The sequence below is a fragment of the Sinocyclocheilus grahami genome, unplaced genomic scaffold, assembly GCF_001515645.1.
Source record: "Sinocyclocheilus grahami isolate Dianchi unplaced genomic scaffold, SAMN03320097.WGS_v1.1 scaffold261.1, whole genome shotgun sequence".
NCBI lineage: Eukaryota > Metazoa > Chordata > Actinopteri > Cypriniformes > Cyprinidae > Sinocyclocheilus > Sinocyclocheilus grahami.
Window position 1 is genome coordinate 800,425 of NW_015505440.1, and position 20,877 is coordinate 821,301.

General features: G+C 36.4%; 1 protein-coding gene across 3 annotated transcripts in view; it reads left to right on the plus strand.

The window, feature by feature from the left end:
- Positions 1–20,877, plus strand: part of nf2a (NF2, moesin-ezrin-radixin like (MERLIN) tumor suppressor a) — a 45,950-nt gene that overhangs the window by 6,723 nt on the left and 18,350 nt on the right. For 2 of the 3 annotated variants that reach the window (XM_016290664.1, XM_016290663.1), the window contains exons 4-11: positions 3,896–4,021; positions 4,989–5,111; positions 12,702–12,785; positions 14,745–14,813; positions 16,536–16,618; positions 18,246–18,321; positions 18,648–18,782; positions 18,881–18,955. In XM_016290664.1, the coding sequence (XP_016146150.1) occupies positions 3,896–4,021; positions 4,989–5,111; positions 12,702–12,785; positions 14,745–14,813; positions 16,536–16,618; positions 18,246–18,321; positions 18,648–18,782; positions 18,881–18,955 (771 nt within the window). Of the gene's footprint in view, positions 1–3,895; positions 4,022–4,988; positions 5,112–7,070; positions 7,190–12,701; positions 12,786–14,744; positions 14,814–16,535; positions 16,619–18,245; positions 18,322–18,647; positions 18,783–18,880; positions 18,956–20,877 lie in introns of those variants that run through there. The other variant, XM_016290665.1, reaches the window with a different exon arrangement.

Here is a 20,877-nt window from a genome sequence, read left to right on the forward strand (position 1 = left end):
GACTGTCGACATTTTAACGTCCCCGCTCACTGTTGTTGTGCCCTTGAGCAAGTCACTCAGCCTGACCTGTTTCTCCAGGGGTGCTGCGTCAAGACATCCCTGTTTCCTCGAGCGTCTTTAATGTTTGAACTGAGGCAGTTCAGTGGCCTTAAGGAATAGCTCTTCCAAAAATTGGAAATGGTGTCATTGTTTGTTCCCCTCATGCCATTCCGATCCTGTATTAAAAAATTCACAGTTAAACAAAAAATGAGTACAAGCTAGAGGTGTGCGATTATTGACAAAAAATTATATCTCGATATTTTCTGGGATTTTATCGATAACGATAATTAGACGATATTTTGCTGAGTGTGTTATTGTGCTGGTACCTTAAGGACTGCCGAAGACAGCTGACTCCTAATGTTTTTAATATTCTTCATATTCTGTGTGGCGGTCAATACATACTGATAGAAATGAATCTTTTCCAATAACTGATTTTTGCATTTTATGGGCATTTTTACCTTTTTATAAAGCTATTTTTTTCTAAAAGTGTCCATTATCTTTTGAGTCATTTTTACGTTTAATCAGGGAATTAGAATAATAAGACATTTGGGCTGTTACCAAGCAAAATAAATCAACACAGAAGCTGCATCTGAAGTGGCATTTAGATGTATTTACACACATGTATTTTGTTTAATGCAAGACATGAATGCATTTAACCTGCAATTACAAATGCATAAATAATGTTTTGATATATTAAACATAAAACGTTGAATACTGATATTTGAAATGATTTAAAACATGAAAAGAAAAGCCGAAATTTGAAATTAAACTAGCAGGTGGCAGTAAATCACTGTTAATAAGTGAGTCATTGCGATTGAACCGAATCATTTAAACGGTTGATTCATTCAAGAACGAAACACCGTCATGTTGCTCAGAGACACAAAACAGCGCTGTGGCTGTATTTTTGTTGGCGAAATAGAGCAAAAACAAGCAATATGGTGTCTAAAACATAAGTCTCTTAATTAACTTACTGTTTGAATTCAATGTCACATTTGTAATCATGGTAATTTTTGGAGGAAAAATGGCACTCTTCGTGTGAAATTGAATAACTATAGTGGTATAAATGTATAAATTTTCTGCCTTGTCTTGAATTTGTGATCGTTCTAAATGCATTTTAATAGACTGAATCATGCAGTGAAAGAAAACACACTAAATTCGCACACGCACTAGTCTAGACTTCACGTAATGAAGGGATGTTTTGAATGGTTTTTGCAAAATACTCGATAATGTCAAATCGAACATCGTTAAAACAACAACTACGATATTATCGCAGACGATATATATCGCACACCCCTAGTACAAGATACAGCTTGCATGCAGCAAAAGTGGATGTTGATTTATATTACCAAGCTACTTGAAAAGCCCTATAAAAGTGGTCCATGTGACTTGTGCACTGTATTCCAAGTCTTCTGACAAAGCGATATTTCAATTAAATAAATTCAAAAAGTTAACGCTGTAAAGCTTGACATATGAAATGATAGTCAGAAATATCTGAAAAAAAGTCCTCATTGTTTTTTGACTGCCATAGTTTATGGCTCATATGGTATGACATAGTGAGAGTACAGCAGACTACTTTAAAATGCATATAAGGATCAGTTGTAAGTCAGTGTCTCCATAACAAAGCTCTGTAGTGTGCAGTGCAATACAATGATGATTGAGAGATGAACAAATAAACGTTCCTCAAAGGCATGATGTATTAGGCAATATTTGATACTTATTTTAACTTGAGATTTTTCTTAAAAGAAAAACAAAGTCTACCTAAACCTAAATTGCTTCAGTCCAAAAAGTGCTCATCTTGAAATATTACTAAAAATTGTCTACTTTATGAAAAGGATTTAGCAACAGACACTTAAATCACGACCTAAAAGAGGGTGTTTTTAGAATTATACTAAAAGGCCTTTTACTTGGTAGAAGGGTATGAACCATCAATCAGATTAAAGAAGGCATATAATAGAAATAGGTCTTTATAGGGTTAAAATGTCATTTTAATGAAAATGTTAACAGCACCTCATGCTGTTAACAACACTGAAGTCATGGGTTCGATTCTCAGAGAACGCATGGACTGTTAAAATGTATACCTTGAATGCAGTGCACAAGCTGCGATGGATAAAAGCATCTGCCTAATAAAAAAAAATGGAAATAAGCAAAATAAGAACAGTTGGAGTGCTTTCAGGTGAATATCAACAATATACAACAACTTAATTTGGTTCTATTCCTCAAACAAAGCTATCGCATGGCTTCAGAAGGATAAGAAATATAGTTATATGGACTGCTTTTATGGTCCTTTTTGTAGCTTGGCCGTATAAATCACCATTCACTTTTTTGTGTGGAAAACAGAAGCTTGGACATTCTGCCTAACAGCTTTTTTTTTTTTTTAAGAATATTGACGAGAATTTTTCCTTAAAAATAATCCCAAAACGTTTTCAAAAAAAGTGCTTGCGGGGAAAAGCTGAAACAAACATACAAATCTACAAAGCAAGCAGCACCCTGTATGGCAGTAATCATCATTCCCACGTATAAAGGGGTTTTGTACAGACTGTGAATCCGGTGGGAGTTCTGCAGGCATACAGATGACTCCTCTGTGGAGCTGCACTTCATTTGCACATAACATCCGCTGAGTTTCTTGAAGAAAAAAAGGCCCTATTTTTACACTGAAACCATCTCAGGGAGTGCTGTTGAATTAAGGGAAAACAGATGGTGGTAAGAGAACAGTGTGACAGACAGGGACCATGAGTTAATGTCCCATGAGCCACGGTGGTCCCACTCCACCAGACCCTGTGTACTGCTCTGTGCCTGCCTGTCTGTTTGCCTGTCTCTCATTCTGTTTTGATCTTTCACACTCATTAACAGTTCCTATGGTAGTAACGAGGTTCTGAGGGATCATGGCTCTGTTGTTATATAATGTACCAATAAGGTGTCTCATGTATTACAAAGTGGTTTTGGATACAAAACTAAATGTATATTTAGAATTGAGGGAGCAAGTTGTAGCTGTTCTGGTTGGCATTTTTCTGAGACATTTTTTTTTTTTTGTGATCTTGTTCTTGATCTCCAATAAAGATTAAAGCAATATTCCAGGTTCAAGCTCTTTCAACAGCATCTGCGACATACTGTCGATTACCATAAACAATATTTCTGATTTATCTTTCAGTTTGTAAAAACAATCAGATATTGTTTCAAGTAATGCACTTGCAATGGGAGTCTATAGTACATGAGATTCGGATAGTTTTAAAAACAGAAATATGCAGCTTTAACTTCGTTTTAAACTTATTCTTTTGAACAAAAATGTTGTTTGTGTGCATTGTATTAGAGGTTTTATAAACTAAGGGGTCTTTTTTTTAATTTTATTAAAAAAAAATTTTTTTTTGTGGTAATTGACAGCATGCATGTATGAGATGCAGAGCGTACACAGTAACATTTAACCCAGATATCGCTTTGCATCTGGACCATTTAAAACCATTGCGTTTGATTTCAGCATCGCTGAGATTATTTTATGGTGCATCGTCATATTTCCTAAACACCACTTGGTGGCAGCATGGATTTGTAAAACACAACCCATTTCTCCCTCTGTACTAGAGCTGTTCAGATTTGTGGTCAGTCTGAATTCGATTAGTCTGCCGCAATCCCTAGAGAGTTTTTAGGTTGTTTCCTTTAAGGGCTTCTTGAAATTAAAATTGGAGTTTTATTGTGTTCAGTCCATGTCTGTCTATATGTCCTGGCGCCAACTTGTTGTTTCAAAAGGAACTATGACACAGACAGGAATGGATACTAAAAATAGCTTAAAAATCAGCCTATGGTGCAGAAAGCACCTCTTTAAAGCTTCATGTTCCTAACCTTTTCTGTAATCTTGTTTGGGCAGCTGAAGTGGAAAGGAAAAGATCTGTTTGAACTTGTGTGCCGGACACTGGGACTCAGGGAGACCTGGTTTTTTGGTCTGCGCTATGACGTCAAAGACACTGTGGCATGGCTGAAAATGGACAAGAAGGTAAAATGCACATCTTAAACTCTCTTGTGCTTTCAAAGTAGTGTCAGTCTGATAAATGCTCGAGGAAATGATTTGGAAACATTATTCCTTTATCATGTATAAGCGATCAGTATATCATGATATTATAATTTACTTGATTTAGGCTTTTAAATAAGCTTTTTAAAATATTTTTGATAGATCATATTAAATTGTATTGTGTAATGATATGCATTACCTTTCAGAAAAGGTCAGTAAGATGATTTTTAATACTTTTATTAAGCAAGGATGCATTCAATTGATCAAAAGTGATAATAAAGTGTTTTACATGATTGAAAACGTAAATTTCGGTTTCAAATAAATGCTGTTTTCAACTTTGTATCAAGACTTTTGGGGGGAAAAATGACCACCGTTTCCAGAAAAAAACTATTAAGCAGCCCAGCTGTTTTCAACTTTAATAATAAGAAATGTTTCTTGAGCACCAATTCAGCATATTAGAATGATTTCTGAAGAATCATGTGACATTGAAGCTGAAATTTTAGCTTTGCCATCACTGGAATAAATTACATTTTAAAATATATTTAAATTGTAATAATATTTCACAATATTACTGTTTTTACTGTATTTTGATCAACTAAATGCATCCTTGGTGAGCATAAAAGACTTATTTTAAAAACATCTTAATGAGCCCAAAGGTAGTATAAATACAAACAGACTGTCATGAAGACCAAAATCATTACCCTCTCAAAAAATGACTTTATTGGTATTACCATGGCAATATGATGATATTGAAGGCTTGCACTTATTCATGCACCATGTTCTTCAAAGAATGCTATAGTACTACTTTAGGACATGGTATTATCATCTTTATCATGTCCAACATTGTGGCAGTCTCTTGGTATTTTTATTTTTTTTTAGTAATTTATTGTCAGTGGTATATAAAGTATACAAGGCACAGCACAACATTTGTCATGACTTATCTTTGTAATAGGTTTTGGATCATGATATGCCCAAAGAAGAGCCCATAGTGTTTCATTTCCTGGCCAAGTTTTACCCAGAGAATGTTGAAGATGAGCTGGTGCAAGACATAACACAGCACCTCTTCTTCCTGCAGGTGAGTCATTGGCTCAGGTGGGTTTAGCTGGACTACAGCTCAAATTAATTGGAATTTTTAATAGGAGGATAGAGAGAGGACAGGAAATGATGGAAAAAGAGGTGACTCAAACACACGTGTGCATGGCTTCAGCAAATTTCCTCGAATTAACATCCATTCTTAATCAAACACCCCAGAGCAGTTTTTCATAACCGAAATCATGCTGTTTATGTCCTGGGATGTAACTTGGTGACTTTTCCGAATTTCAAGATAGATGTCAGCTCTGCTGGCTTATCGTGGCTTTCTTTGTTATTCATCATTGTGTGTGTGTGTGTGTATATCAGTTTAGATAAAAATCAGTCTGCGTCAGTTTTGCTAAAATCATTTAAGTTAATTTTTTTCCTCAATGTACACACAGCACCCCATATTGACAGAAAAACACAGAATTGTTGACATTTTTGCAGATTTATTAAAAAAGAAAAACTGAAATATCACATGGTCCTAAGTATTCAGACCCTTTGCTGTGACACTCATATATTTAACTCAGGTGCTGTCCATTTCTTCTGATCATCCTGGAGATGGTTCTACACCTTCATTTGAGTCCAGCTGTATTTGATTATACTGATTGGACTTGATTAGAAAAGCCACACACCTGTCTATATAAGACATTACAGCTCACAGTGCATGTCAGAGCAAATGAGAATCACGAGGTCAAAGGAACTGCCTGAAGAGCTCAGAGACAGAATTGTGGCAAGCCACAGATCTGGCCAAGGTTACAAAAAAAATTCTGCTGCACTTAAGGTTCCTAAGAGCACAGTGGCCTCCATAATCCTTAAATGGAAGACATCTGGGACGACCAGAACCCTTCCTAGAGCTGGCCGTCCGGCCAAACTGAGCTATCAGGGGAGAAGAGCCTTGGTGAGAGAGATAAAGAAGAACCCAAAGATCACTGTGGCTGAGCGCCAGAGATGCAGGCGGGAGATGGGAGAAAGTTGTAGAAAGTCAACCATCACTGCAGCCCTCCACCAGTCGGGGCTTTATGGCAGAGTGGCCCGACGGAAGCCTCTCCTCAGTGCAAGACACATGAAAAAACACCTGAAGGACTCCAAGATGGTGAGAAATAAGATTCTCTGGTCGGATGAGACCAAGATAGAACTTTTTGGCCTTAATTCTAAGCGGTATGTGTGGAGAAAACCAGGCACTGCTCATCACCTGTCCAATACAGTCCCAACAGTGAAGCATGGTGGTGGCAGCATCATGCTGTGGGGGTGTTTTTCAGCTGCAGGGACAGGACGACTGGTTGCAAGTTTTACATGATTGAAAACGTAAATTTCGGTTTCAAATAAATGCTGTTTTCAACTTTGTATCAAGACTTTTGGGGGGAAAAATGACCACCGTTTCCAGAAAAAAACTATTAAGCAGCCCAGCTGTTTTCAACTTTAATAATAAGAAATGTTTCTTGAGCACCAATTCAGCATATTAGAATGATTTCTGAAGAATCATGTGACATTGAAGCTGAAATTTTAGCTTTGCCATCACTGGAATAAATTACATTTTAAAATATATTTAAATTGTAATAATATTTCACAATATTACTGTTTTTACTGTATTTTGATCAACTAAATGCATCCTTGGTGAGCATAAAAGACTTATTTTAAAAACATCTTAATGAGCCCAAAGGTAGTATAAATACAAACAGACTGTCATGAAGACCAAAATCATTACCCTCTCAAAAAATGACTTTATTGGTATTACCATGGCAATATGATGATATTGAAGGCTTGCACTTATTCATGCACCATGTTCTTCAAAGAATGCTATAGTACTACTTTAGGACATGGTATTATCATCTTTATCATGTCCAACATTGTGGCAGTCTCTTGGTATTTTTATTTTTTTTTAGTAATTTATTGTCAGTGGTATATAAAGTATACAAGGCACAGCACAACATTTGTCATGACTTATCTTTGTAATAGGTTTTGGATCATGATATGCCCAAAGAAGAGCCCATAGTGTTTCATTTCCTGGCCAAGTTTTACCCAGAGAATGTTGAAGATGAGCTGGTGCAAGACATAACACAGCACCTCTTCTTCCTGCAGGTGAGTCATTGGCTCAGGTGGGTTTAGCTGGACTACAGCTCAAATTAATTGGAATTTTTAATAGGAGGATAGAGAGAGGACAGGAAATGATGGAAAAAGAGGTGACTCAAACACACGTGTGCATGGCTTCAGCAAATTTCCTCGAATTAACATCCATTCTTAATCAAACACCCCAGAGCAGTTTTTCATAACCGAAATCATGCTGTTTATGTCCTGGGATGTAACTTGGTGACTTTTCCGAATTTCAAGATAGATGTCAGCTCTGCTGGCTTATCGTGGCTTTCTTTGTTATTCATCATTGTGTGTGTGTGTGTGTGTGTATATCAGTTTAGATAAAAATCAGTCTGCGTCAGTTTTGCTAAAATCATTTAAGTTAATTTTTTTCCTCAATGTACACACAGCACCCCATATTGACAGAAAAACACAGAATTGTTGACATTTTTGCAGATTTATTAAAAAAGAAAAACTGAAATATCACATGGTCCTAAGTATTCAGACCCTTTGATGTGTATATATATATATATATATACATATATAAAACTAAAATTTTTATTTTAGGTTAGTTTTGGAGTCATGAAAGTAGTTTAGTTTAGTTTCAGTTTTTCCCAGTTATGATGAAACTGTTTTCATTTAGATTAATTTTTTTGGTTTTCCTTAACAATAATAACTGGTTTGTGATTTAATTCTGCTAACTTTGTGTTGCAAGCTTAACTCCTAACCCCTTCACGTTCCAAAAGCAAGAGCAGAAAATCGATGCACAGAAAATTGTTTTGATATCTGCATAGTGTTGTACATAATTAATCTAGCTGGGCTGTAAGTATTGTTTGTACACAAGAGCAGGTGATGGTGTGTCAATGACCCAAACTCGGAAGCCATTTCATTTCAAAAGGCTTGGCTGCAGAACTGAGCTCTCCTGTATTTGGTTTCTCGGTGCAGTTCTGTGTGAGAGAGGTTTGTGGGCTGTGCTGTCTGCGGGTTCAGTGCTCTCTTTCATTGTTTGGTGTGATTGTGTTCAGCCATGTGGAATCGTTGTGCTTCACATCAGGGCTCCGGTCTCTGATTCTATAAGCCCTGGGGAACACCTCCCACCTTAATACGGCTTCCTGCCAAGATTCAGTCGGAGCAATCAGAAATCATTAAGCAAGAATACCTTGATTATGAGCACATTATCAATCATTTCATTGAGCGACCTGGTTGCTCGGCATGGGAGGTAAATAAGCACCTGTTTTGCATGCATTAACTTTCAGTACAGTTTTACCAACAATGTTGCGACAACATTTGTATCTAATGGTAAGTTATGGCAATTTGCCCTTCACTTTACAGTGCTTGTACCAATCCGGTAGATTTAATGCATTGTAAAGGGCACAAGATGAAGATATGAACATTCTCAGAGAACGTAAGTAGCTTATCTCCACCTCGTAATGGGAGGTAGACCCGCGCCGCTTCAGAATGGCAATGCACTCTGAAAACAAATGTAATGAATTCTCAAAAGATGCTAATGAATTCTGGGAAGAGATTGGATAACGGTGAGTCTGTTCTCTCTTAGGCTCTGCCCTCTGCTCGTATGTTGGCTTGGGATAGAGCCACATGTTTGGATGTGCAGATCCCGTTTAAAAACGCTTGCCTGGATGTGCTCTTATCAGGAACGGCCACCCTTCCCAGACTGCGCTCTTAAAGTGCGGTCACATCATTTGTAAAGCAGATTGAAAAGACGACCGTAATAGCCAGAACCTTTTTGACCAGTTATTGACTCATTGCATGCTACTTTTGTGACTGTTTTCAGACTGATAGTCGGATGACGGATAAAAGAGCAAGGATGATGATTTTTTTTTTATATTTGAAAGAGATGCCTGGGAAGCAAGTCTTAACAGGGGTTGGTTTACCTGGAAATGAAAATTGTCATTATTTAGCCTACACGTCGTTCCACTTTCTTGCATTCATGGAACACAAAATGACCACTCTCTTCAGTATAACAAAGGTGAATGGGGAGTGTGAAGATACAAAATGAAAGGAGTATAATAGAATAAAACGGCGTAGAATGTTAGCCTTTATCACGATGACAGGGTTATGTGTATTATGCATGCTTTTACAAAATACCATAAATGTCATAAAAGAAGTATACGTGACTCATGCTCTATATTCACAATCACACTGATACACTACCGTTTAGTACATTTTAGGGTCAGTGTGTTTTAAAAAAATTCTCTGATGCTCAAGGCTGCATTTATTTGGTCAAAATATAGTCAAATCTGTTATATTGTTAAATATTATCACAATTTAAAGTGCCTATATTGTAACTAATAACTTGTCTTTTTAACATTTTAAATTTAATTTTCAGCAGCCATCATTTCAGTCTTCAGTGTCACATGATCTGATTCTAATTTGCTGCTCAGAAACCATTTATTATTATGGTGAAAACTGTTTTTTTTATTTTATTTTTTTGTGGAAACCTTGATTTAAAATTTGTCAGGAATCTTTGAATAGAAAGTTCAAAAGAACAGCAATTATTTGAAATCGAAAGTTTGTAAGATTATAAATGTCTGTCTTCTCACTTTTGATGCATTTGAATGCATCCTTGCTGAATAATAGTGTGAATTTCTTAAAAAATATATATATATTTTTATGACCTCAATTTTAAATGGTAGTCTGTTTATTATTGTAATGATTGAAGAACGTCATGCAGACCTAAAAGGTAATTTGAGCAAACTAATCATTTATCGATGAGTATTTGGTTGTTTTGTTATTGGTTTTTAATGAGTTTGACCTTGTGCTAATTGTAGCCCTGTCATTAAACTTTGTTTGGCTTCTGTGTTCTCGTGATCATTAAATGAGATCCTTTTTCTTTTTGCCAAGCAGCTAATGGTCGGCACAGTGACCAGCCGTCTCCCGTGTGGTTGTGCTTTTAGCAACAGCTCATTTGGCAAGACAGCAATATTTTACTCGTAATTTGGCACTGGTTCATTGTTAACAATTAAATACTAACCTTTCAGTGTGAACAAGAATTTATAAGTTGTGTACATTAACAACCTTTTGTTTTGTTAACCACTTCTTTTGTTCATAAAGGTCAGGGGTCTATCCCTCCATTCTTTATTAATTTTCTCTTTTGATGAAGCATGAAGTCAGGAATTAATTTGATGCTTTGATTCATTCATAAGTCTATCAATTAGTTGTTACAGTGCTTGCAAGGCAGCTGCATTGAAGTTCTTTTTCTTTTTCCTTTTCTTTTCCACAGGTTTCTGGAATTAGTTCAGCTTGACTGCTTAATGTGCATACTCCGTTCAAACATTTTGTAGATAATACAGCCTTGAATGTGGCTTTTTTTTATGTCTACATTTGATGTTTTTATTATTTTATTTACAGATTAGCATCCATGCAACCTTTTAACCACATGTTTCTTATTTACAACAGTATTTTATTATAGCTCAGATGCTGAAATCTTAAATCTACTGAAAACTTGGTTTACAAGCATTGCTAGGTCCAGGAAATGGAAGTCTAAGTTTTATTTATTCATGCATGCATTCAAGTCTAGATGATGGACACACAAATTACAGTAGGTGCGTTTCCATTACCCTTCAAATTGCGCAAATTGAAATTGCGAATTGAAAATACGCCTAATGGAAACGCGTCAATTTCGCAAAAATGCCCATATATCGCAAAAAAGTTTTTACGCTCGCATGAGGTGGGTTTTCAGGCAATGCGAAAAAGGATTAATTCGCAAAACCGCAATGGAAACGGCTTTTTCGCATTTACAGGTCACATGGCGTATGTAAAAAGTCATATGATCGTTCTTCAGTGTACTATAACCTCCAAGAAACACGTCATAAGTGTCCACGCTCCAGTATAAGGGGCTTTCCCTACTATTAATACTTAGACAATTTACACTGCACACGTCTGTGGTCACTGAAGCTGATTACGGCCACTCAATGCTTGTGTTTGTTTTTATACAGTCTATGGTTTATTCCAGCCGCGCCATGCACGTTTCTGAAGCGGATCTCTGTGCTGCTTCTGTAAAGATACACGCATAAACCTCCTTTGAATAAATATAGCCAAAATCCCACCAAAATCCGTTGCCATGACTTATCGCGAGAGGCAAAAGGTTATGTTTTAGCCGCATAACATTGGTTAATGGAAACGCCGTCATTTCGCAATACTTTTTTTATCGACGTTTAGAAAATATCGCCAAAGTTTTGCAGTGATTTCTGCCAGGCTTAGGAGTCTGCACTAGGAGTAGTCCTTTGCCAGGGCACCTGTTTTCTCCCTACAGACCCACTTGGAATTCAACTCAACAGCCGCGCAACAGTGAATGTGTAACCTGTGAGCCATCTGCTGCTTCTAGAGTTCTTAAAACTGACCCTGAAATATTCTGCCTTTGCTTTGTATTTGCAGCCATAAATGACGTCTAGGATTTACAGTCCATAGAGCTGGAAGGTGACAACATCTGCCGGCTTACTAATGGATTGTCGTGACTAGGATAGCTTAAAAATAAAAGCATTAAAATTCTTTAGACCCTGACTATAGATGTTTAACTAGTTAGAGATCTGTTTCTGACATTGTGGTTTGCATACTAAAACTACTGTACAGTAAGTAGCACATCATAATTTTTATTTTGATATCAAAGACTACTTGGTCTTATGTTCTTTCTGTTTCCATGTAATAGTTAGCATCTAGATAAATTTACCAATTTATTTGTATTATTTTAAATTTGATGCTTGGATGCATAAATTGAAAATAACCTATGGTTTGCTGTATTTATTTATTATTTTTAAGGAAATTAATAATTTTATTCAAGTGATTAAACTGATAAAAAATGACACATGCATTTTTAGTGTTACAATAGATTTCTATTTCAAATAAACTATTTTATTTTAAGCTTTGTATTCATCCAAAAATCCTGGGAAAAGTGTGTCATAGTTTCCACAAAAATATGAAGCAGCACAACTTTGATCAAGATTGGTAATAAAATTCAATTAAAAATCAACATATTAGAATGATTTCTGAAGGTTCATATGACACTGAAGACTGGAGTAATCAGCTTTGCCATAAAAAAAAAAAGTGTTTAACATGCTGTCTGTAATATTATCTTTTGCTAGTATTCAATTCAAGTTTATTTGTGTAGCACATTTCACGATACAAAATCGTTGCAAAGCAGCTTTACAGCAAATTAAGTTTCTACAATATTTAGTGGTAGCTTATCAGTGGTGACGGTCAGTTATTGTACATATGGCAGAAATGTACGGAAAAATCAATTAAAGACGTAATTGTAGTAGTTCATAGTACTTATATATCTGGGCAAGTAACCAAAAGAATGCAGATTCAAACACTGTGAAGGAAAGATCCTACCATCATTGTAACTACCACCATTGTGCCCTTTAGCAAGATCCTGGCGAATATCACTGTAATTTATCATGATGACATTGCATAAAATTCTTGGTAACACATTCCCCTAAATATGTAGCAATAATAATAATGAAATACTGTTAATCTTGCTCTCCTCTCTTCTGATATCTTGCAGGTGAAGACTAGTATTTTAGAGGAGGAGATATACTGTCCACCCGAGGCTTCAGTGCTATTAGCCTCTTATGCCATCCACGCTAAGGTCAGTGCTTTAACACATCTGTTTTTTAAACCCTTCTTTCTTTTATAGACGCACAGAAAGGTGTCAGAGCTAAACCTTAACCTCCTATGGATGTCCTTCAAGGTCGGCATCTATCCCATTACACTCTTCCCACCGGAAGAAGCACATTTTATTAAGCAGGTGTCTGTTTGATTGACAGCTCAGGGGCAACAAGAACATGCCATTTATCCAAAAGCCTTGGCTAACTGCACACAGCTCACCTTGTGCCAATTTAGGAATCGCTCTCCGTTTCTCTCTGACTCACGTCAGACACGGAGCAACACTAGATGGCTCTAAAAACTGGATGGGAGTCAGCTCAAGCTTTTGTTTGCTTTGTTAAAGCAATTTGTAAGCTTCACATGGCAAGGCAGTTTGTTTAGCTGGTGTTTGAGCCTTGTGCTGGTGTGCTAAAGTCATTTGATGGCTTCTCAAGCCTTTTTACAGCAGCTTTGGGAAACCAAAGTATCTTGTATTGTAATTTGTTCATTCTGCCAAACGCTACTTGGTCCATTACTATGATTTCAATTGATGTGCAGTTACAGATATGCAATTATTTGGCTTTGAATGCAGCGTATCTACAAACATTTATCTGATTTACATCAGTAGCTGCATGACAGATTTCTGTCTCCACCACCAGGTGCAGGTTTGGAGTTATTCTAAAAGACAGGAAGTTAAAAGAAGGTATGAGGAAAGCGAACGAGGAGATATAAAGAGGAATAATCAAAAAAGAGGCATAGGCAGATATACACAAGTAAGAAATAAAACAGTGGCTGAGAAGGTCACACAGAGAGGAGAGGCTGAGTTTCTCCCTTATTGTGAAAACTTGTTCTTAATGCAGGAGCGAAGCTTTAGACGGCAACCATTCACACATACACTTTCAAATTGGGATGCTTTCACATGCTAGTCTCATCACAGCCGGGCAGCGTGAATCTGTCCGTAGATCTCAAAATGACAAGCCAGCGTGACACTGATGGAGTATTGTTGTCTTGCCTTTCTGATTCTGCATGTCTGCTTGTTCTTCAGTTCCTGCCAGCAGTCCACAATCTGTAATGCTGTTTATTTTGGAATAGTGACATTCATATGCCTTGCCTTACAGGAGTATTCTCAGCTATTTTTATCTACTGCATCTGTGGTGTGGTGCTGATTACCACAGACAATTTCCTCAGTGTTTATAAACAAACATATAGACAGTAAATACATTTACGTCAATTTCAGACCATTTCAAAAGTATAACCATAACATTTAATTAATGTTTTTGTGTAAGATTGGTGTGATATGTGTTATAGCCACTCTCTCAACTCTGATTTAAGACTGGCAACAAAAAAAAGACAAAGAAAACCTGTTTCAATTTGTATATTTGTGTGGGTACCAGAATGGGACATGGATGTACACAAAATTGAGGCCAGTAAGATATATTTTTAAAGAAATTAATACGTTTTTTTTTTTTTTTACACAAGCATGCATAAAATTGATCGAAAGTAGCAGTAAAGACTTTTACATTGTTACAAAATATTTCTATTTCAAATGAATGCTTTTCTTTTGAACTTCAGTTTCCACAAAAATATTGATAATAATAAACAAATCAGCATATTAGAACAATTTCAGATGGATTGTGAGCCTGAAGACTGGAGTAATGACTGTTGAATATTCAGGTTTGCCATCACTAGGGATGCACCGAATGTTCGGCAACCAAAAGTGAAATGTGATCGTGCAATTATCTCTCTCAGCAGCACCTTTTTTACTCTCTACTTCTCTTACCCATAATGCCTCTCATAAAAACTCACAGCTGTATTTCATCTTATTTTGTTTTGTAAGCGCTTTTGTTTTACGCAATGGCGTATTACTCAATTCACTTTAAGTGAGAGCAGGTGAATATAATGGCTGCTTCTTTATGACTGTGTGAGTCCAACCCCCTTTTGATTTCTCATCTTGTTTCTGCAGTATGGTGATTATGACCCTAATGTCCACAAGCCGGGCTTCCTGTCCCAAGAGGAGCTGCTACCAAAGAGAGTGAGTGTGATGTTGAGATGGGCGCTCCATGCTAATTATGCTGATTATGTTCGCAGGGCTCTGTAACGAGCCTGTAAGGCTTCGGCGGGCTTCCCGTAGGGCGTTAGATGTAGTGAAAGCTCTCGGCTGGAAGCATTCGCTCTCATGTCAGTAAGCACTGAGAAAGAGCATTTGTTTACTCCACTGGCATTCAAAATCGTCTGAAGGATTTAAATAGTCCCACTTAATTAGAAAATGTCCTTCAGCTCTATTAGCCATTGTGTTAACTGTTTTTACGCTGTTTAACTCTTGGTTTGGTTGATCGTTCTGAAATCCGATTTCCATTCCGCCCCTGATATACATTTTTATTTTGCTCAAAATATTTGTGAAATCAATGTTTACCAAAATAAATACTAGCAGCAGCCATTTAGCACCTTAGCTAAAGTGTCTCAGGAGAAGAAAAACTTTCACCACCAGTCCAGAACTCAACTCAACACTATCTGGCCCACAAATGTTGCAAATGATGCAAAGAATGTGAGCTATTTCTTAAAGGTAATATCTGTGGGGACCATTCACTATAATAAATGCATTGTAATTATATGCCAAAAATATGGCATGTAGAATGTATGTGAGCCTGGAGCACAAAACCAGTCTTAAGTCGCACGGATATCTTTGTAGCAATAGCCAAAAATACATTGTATGGGTCAAAATTATCCATTTTTCTTTTATGCCAAAAATCATTAGGGTATTAAGTAAAGATCATGTTCCATGAAGATATTTTGTAAATTTCTTACCGTAAATATATCACCTTAATTTTTGATTAGTAATATGCATTGCTAAGAACTTAATTTGGACAACTTTAAAGGCGATTTTCTCAGTATTTAGATTTTTTTGCACTCTTAGATTCCAGATTTTCAAATAGTTGTATCTCAGCCAAATATTGTATTTTCATAACAAACCATACATCAATGGAAAGCTTATTTATTCAGATTTCAGATGTATAAATCTCAATTTAAAAAAATGTACCCTTATGACTGGTTTTGTGGTCCAGGGTCACATATTTGATCAAAAATACAGTAAAAACGGTAATACTGTGAAATATTATTACAATTTAAAATAACTATTTCCAGTTTAATAGATTTTAAAATATAATTTATTCCTGTGATGGCAAAGCTGAATTTTTACTCCAGTCTTTAATATCACATGATCCTTCAGAAATTATTCTAATATATTGATTTGATGCTCAAGAAACATTGTTGTTATAATTATTATTAATGTTGGAAGCAGTTGTGCTGCTTAATATTTTCTGGAAATTGTGATGCTTTTTTCAGGATGCTTTGATGAATAGAAAGTTTAAAAGAATATAATTAATTTTAAGTATAATTTATTAATCATTATAATTTACAATAATTTTTTTTTTTTTTTTTAATAATTGTTATGAGAAATGTTTTACTGTCACTTTTGATCAATTTAAGGCATCTTTGCTGAACAAAAGATTGTTTCTTTCAAAAAAAGTCTTTTGAAATGGTAGTGTATGTCATGAACAGTTGTTCACGTCCCTTTTTTTTTTTTTTAGATGGAAAGCAGCTTTCATTCCAACAACAACAACAACAAAAAAAGAATACTGATGTTAAACAGAGTCTAGTGCGCACCAAAAGCTCTGTTATGAAAACGCCCAGATGAGACAGTTAAAGACTTTATTCAAGTTGACGACTGATCTTCATGTGTCTTTCTCCTTTGCAGGTTATTAATCTGTACCAGATGACTGCAGAGATGTGGGAGGAGAGAATCACGGTCTGCTACGCTGAGCACAGGGGCAGAACCAGGTATTGTACCCTCTAGTCTCAGTCCCAGACAGCTTGACAGCGTTTTTTCCACAACTCATGTTGCACACAGAAATGGCAAACACCTTCTCAAATCAGTCTTCAATCAAGTGCAACAAACAAACTGTGCTGGATGCTTTGCATGTTGGTCAGAATCGGCTGCACAATTGACCAGACTTTGTTAATAGTCAACAGTCTGGCTCTGCAATGCTATAAACGCACAGTGTTGCACAAGTGTTGCTTTACTCAAAGTCAAGACACTCACAAAATGAAAAAACTTCTTTATCCAAAACCGGGCATAACCTTGCTCAAAAAAAGCCCAAATTGGTCTACTGTGATGATGAAACTGACTTGCTGCGTTGCTTCGGAGCCTATTTAGATGCATGTAGGGCACTTTCTTATTTCACACCTTCTCCTTACATGGGACAGCTCTCCAGTGTGTATTCATAAAACACACAAATACACAGTCTGCACATCTTTATCTTTCTCTTTTATACATACACCCAATTTGATATCACACCATAGCATTTTATTGCTTTTATTTTTTAAGTCCAGTGTTTGTCAAGGTTTTTTGTACTAAAGCAGTTGTTATATGGCTTCATGTGCCATTTTCAGTCCTCCAGGCCATTTAGCTATTGTATCTTTAGGACTTGTAGATATTATATAACTATGTAAATATATATTATGTAAATTACATATTTTATAATTGACTTACTTTTTTCACATGTGAAATGAGTAACTTTCATTCTTTTTAGAAAATTAGCAAATTGGAGGTATCAATTGATGCATTTAAATTGAATTAATGATATGAAAAAAATTATAATTTCTATACAGTTTACATTGCTGTGGGGTCGTTCACACAGAATGTATTTTTATATTTATTTTTATAATTGTTATTTATTTATTGTTTTTTATAAATTTGTTTTACAATTTTTTTTTTCATTTATTTGTTTTATTTAATTTGAGCTATTTCACTGTATTTTATTTTTTTTCATTTATTGTTTTAATATCGTATAATGTCCAAGGTGGTCTTATGGTACCCTTCACACAGAACATGTTCTTATATTTCATCTGTTTGTTTGTTTATTTAAATTTTTTATTTACTCATTATTTTAATTAGTTTATTTTAATATTTAAAAAATACATTTATTCATTTATTTTTAAAAAATATATATATTTATTTTTATTTTCTATTTTATTTGTTAAATCATTTGGCTGTTGATAGATGTATAGATGTTGACTGATGTTTTTAGATGGCATGTTTAAAAATAAGTTTTAAATGTAGATCAGCTTTGAAATACTGGCTGTTTCTGTAAGCACAGTTTGACAAGGCAAGCTGCATGCAGACTCACAAGAACATGAAGGTGGTACTAAAAATCTATTTGTTTTTAGCATGATATTTTTAATTGGTGAGTTTATGGTGAGTATGTTTGTGTTCATTGCCACAATCAGTTACTGTAAGACATGCTGTGTGACCTCTAGTTTCTGCACTCCAAGTTAGTCGAGTCTCATTAAAGTCCTGCGGTGGAATAGATTTTATTTTGTATCTAATTTATTCTCTCTCTCCATTTCTTCCGTTCTGTCTCCCTCCTTTCCTCCCTCCCACGTTTTTGTTTATTGTGTGATGCAGAGATGAAGCTGAGATGGAGTATTTAAAAATAGCGCAGGATCTGGAGATGTATGGGGTCAATTACTTTTCCATTAGGGTAAGAAATGCCTCTGCTACTGTACGGCAGTAACAATCTGAGCTAGAACTACGGACAGCAAAACGCATTTATTATTGTATACCGTTATTATTTTACATAATAATCAAACTTTTATTATTGGTGACCTAGTCACCTATAGCTTAAATCATCTCACACTTCCTTCGGTGTCCACCCTGCTTGAAACTTATTTATTTCTGCCTTTTTGTTTGAAATATTACTTTTGCCAGGGGCGTGACTTACGTTTCACTCTGAATAGCCATTGCAGTGTGGTCATGATGGTTAAATAAATTGGACTGAAGGTCTTTTTAATGTTTTTATTTTTCAAGAATAAAAAGGGAACCAGCTTACTGCTGGGTGTTGACGCTTTGGGCCTCCACATTTATGACCCGAGTAACAAACTAACGCCCAAAATCTCTTTTCCCTGGAATGAGATCAGAAACATCTCGTACAGTGATAAAGAGGTACTCATTTTATGAACGATTCATATTTTTACACAATCTGCTCTACACCAAGTGTAGTAATGTTGTTGGCGCACTCATTTCTGTCACTGTGTCTTCAGTTTGCTATTAAACCCCTGGATAAGAGGGCCGATGTCTTCAAATTCAACTCCTCGAAGCTCAGAGTCAATAAACTGGTGAGTATTTTTTTTATGTGATGTAATGCAGTGATCAATTTCAATTTGATCTAAACAAACCCACTGTGGTGTGATATGGTGGTTTAAGATCTGGGCTGTTTGCCAGAAGATTGTAGGTTTTAAAAAATCTTTATGCCATTAATCAAGAGATGCTGTCATTTGTTAAAGGTACCCAGAATTAAAAATTGTTCTCATTTACTCGCCCTCATGTTGATCCAAACCAGTATGATTCTATGTATGCTGTGAAAAACAAAAATAGAAATTTAGCTGATTGTCTAGAGTGCTCTTCTCCAAAGAATGGCCATATAAATCCATCATAAAATGGTCCCTTCAACCTATGACTAATATACAGTGGGTACGGAAAGTATTCAGACCCCCTTAAATTTTTCACTCTTTGTTATATTGCAGCCATTTGCTAAAATCATTTAAGTTAATTTTTTTTCCTAAATAATGTACACACAGCACCCCATATTGACAGAAAAACACAGAATTGTTGACATTTTTGCAGATTTATTAAAAAAGAAAAACTGAAATATCACATGGTCCTAAGTATTCAGACCCTTTGCTCAGTATTTAGTAGAAGCACCCTTTTGATCTAATACAGCCATGAGTCTTTTAGGGAAAGATGCAACAAGTTTTTCACACCTGGATTTGGGGATCCTCTGCCATTCCTCCTTGCAGATCCTCTCCAGTTCTGTCAGGTTGGATGGTAAACGTTGGTGGACAGCCATTTTTAGGTCTCTCCAGAGATGCTCAATTGGGTTTAAGTCAGGGCTCTGGCTGGGCCATTCAAGAACAGTCACAGAGTTGTTGTGAAGCCACTCCTTCATTATTTTAGCTGTGTGCTTAGGGTCATTGTCTTGTTGGAAGGTAAACCTTCGGCCCAGTCTGAGATCCTGAGCACTCTGGAGAAGGTTTTCGTCCAGGAAATCCCTGTACTTGGCCGCATTCATCTTTCCCTCGATTGCAACCAGTCATCCTGTCCCTGCAGCTGAAAAACACCCCCACAGCATGATGCTGCCACCACCATGCTTCACTGCTGGGACTGTATTGGACAGGTGATGAGCAATGCCTGGTTTTCTCCACACATACCGCTTAGAAAAAACGCTTAAGGCCAAAAAGTTCTATCTTGGACTCATCAGACCAGAGAATCTTATTTCTCACCATCTTGGAGTCCTCCATGCAGGCTTTCATGTGTCTTGCACTGAGGAGAGGCTTCCATCGGGCCACTCTGCCATAAAGCCCCGACTGGTGGAGGGCTGCAGTGATGATTGACTTTCTACAACTTTCTCCCATCTCCCGACTGCATCTCTGGAGCTCAGCCACAGTGATCTTTGGGTTCTTCTTTACCTCTCTCACCAAGGCTCTTCTCCCCCGATAGCTCAGTTTGGCCGGACAGCCAGCTCTAGGAAGGGTTCTGGTCATCCCAAACGTCTTCCATTTAAGGAATGGAGGCCACTGTGCTCTTGGGAACCTTAAGTGCAGCAGAAATTTTTTTGTAACCTTGGCCAGATCTGTGCCTTGCCACAATTCTGTCTCTGAGCTCTTCAGGCAGTTCCTTTGACCTCATAATTCTCATTTGCTCTGACATGCACTGTGAGCAGTAAGGTCTTATATAGACAGGTGTGTGGCTTTCCAAATCAAGTCCAATCAGTATAATCAAACAAAGCTGGACTCAAATGAAGGTGTAGAACCATCACAAGGATGATCAGAAGAAATGGACAGCACATGAGTTAAATATATGAGTGTCACAGCAAAGAGTCTGAATACTTAGGACCATGTGATATCTCAGTTTTTCTTTTTTAATAAATCTGCAAAAATGTCAACAATTCTGTGTTTTTCTGTCAATATGGGGTGCTGTGTGTACATTAATGAGGAAAAAAAATTAACTTAAATGATTTTAGCAAATGGCTGCAATATAA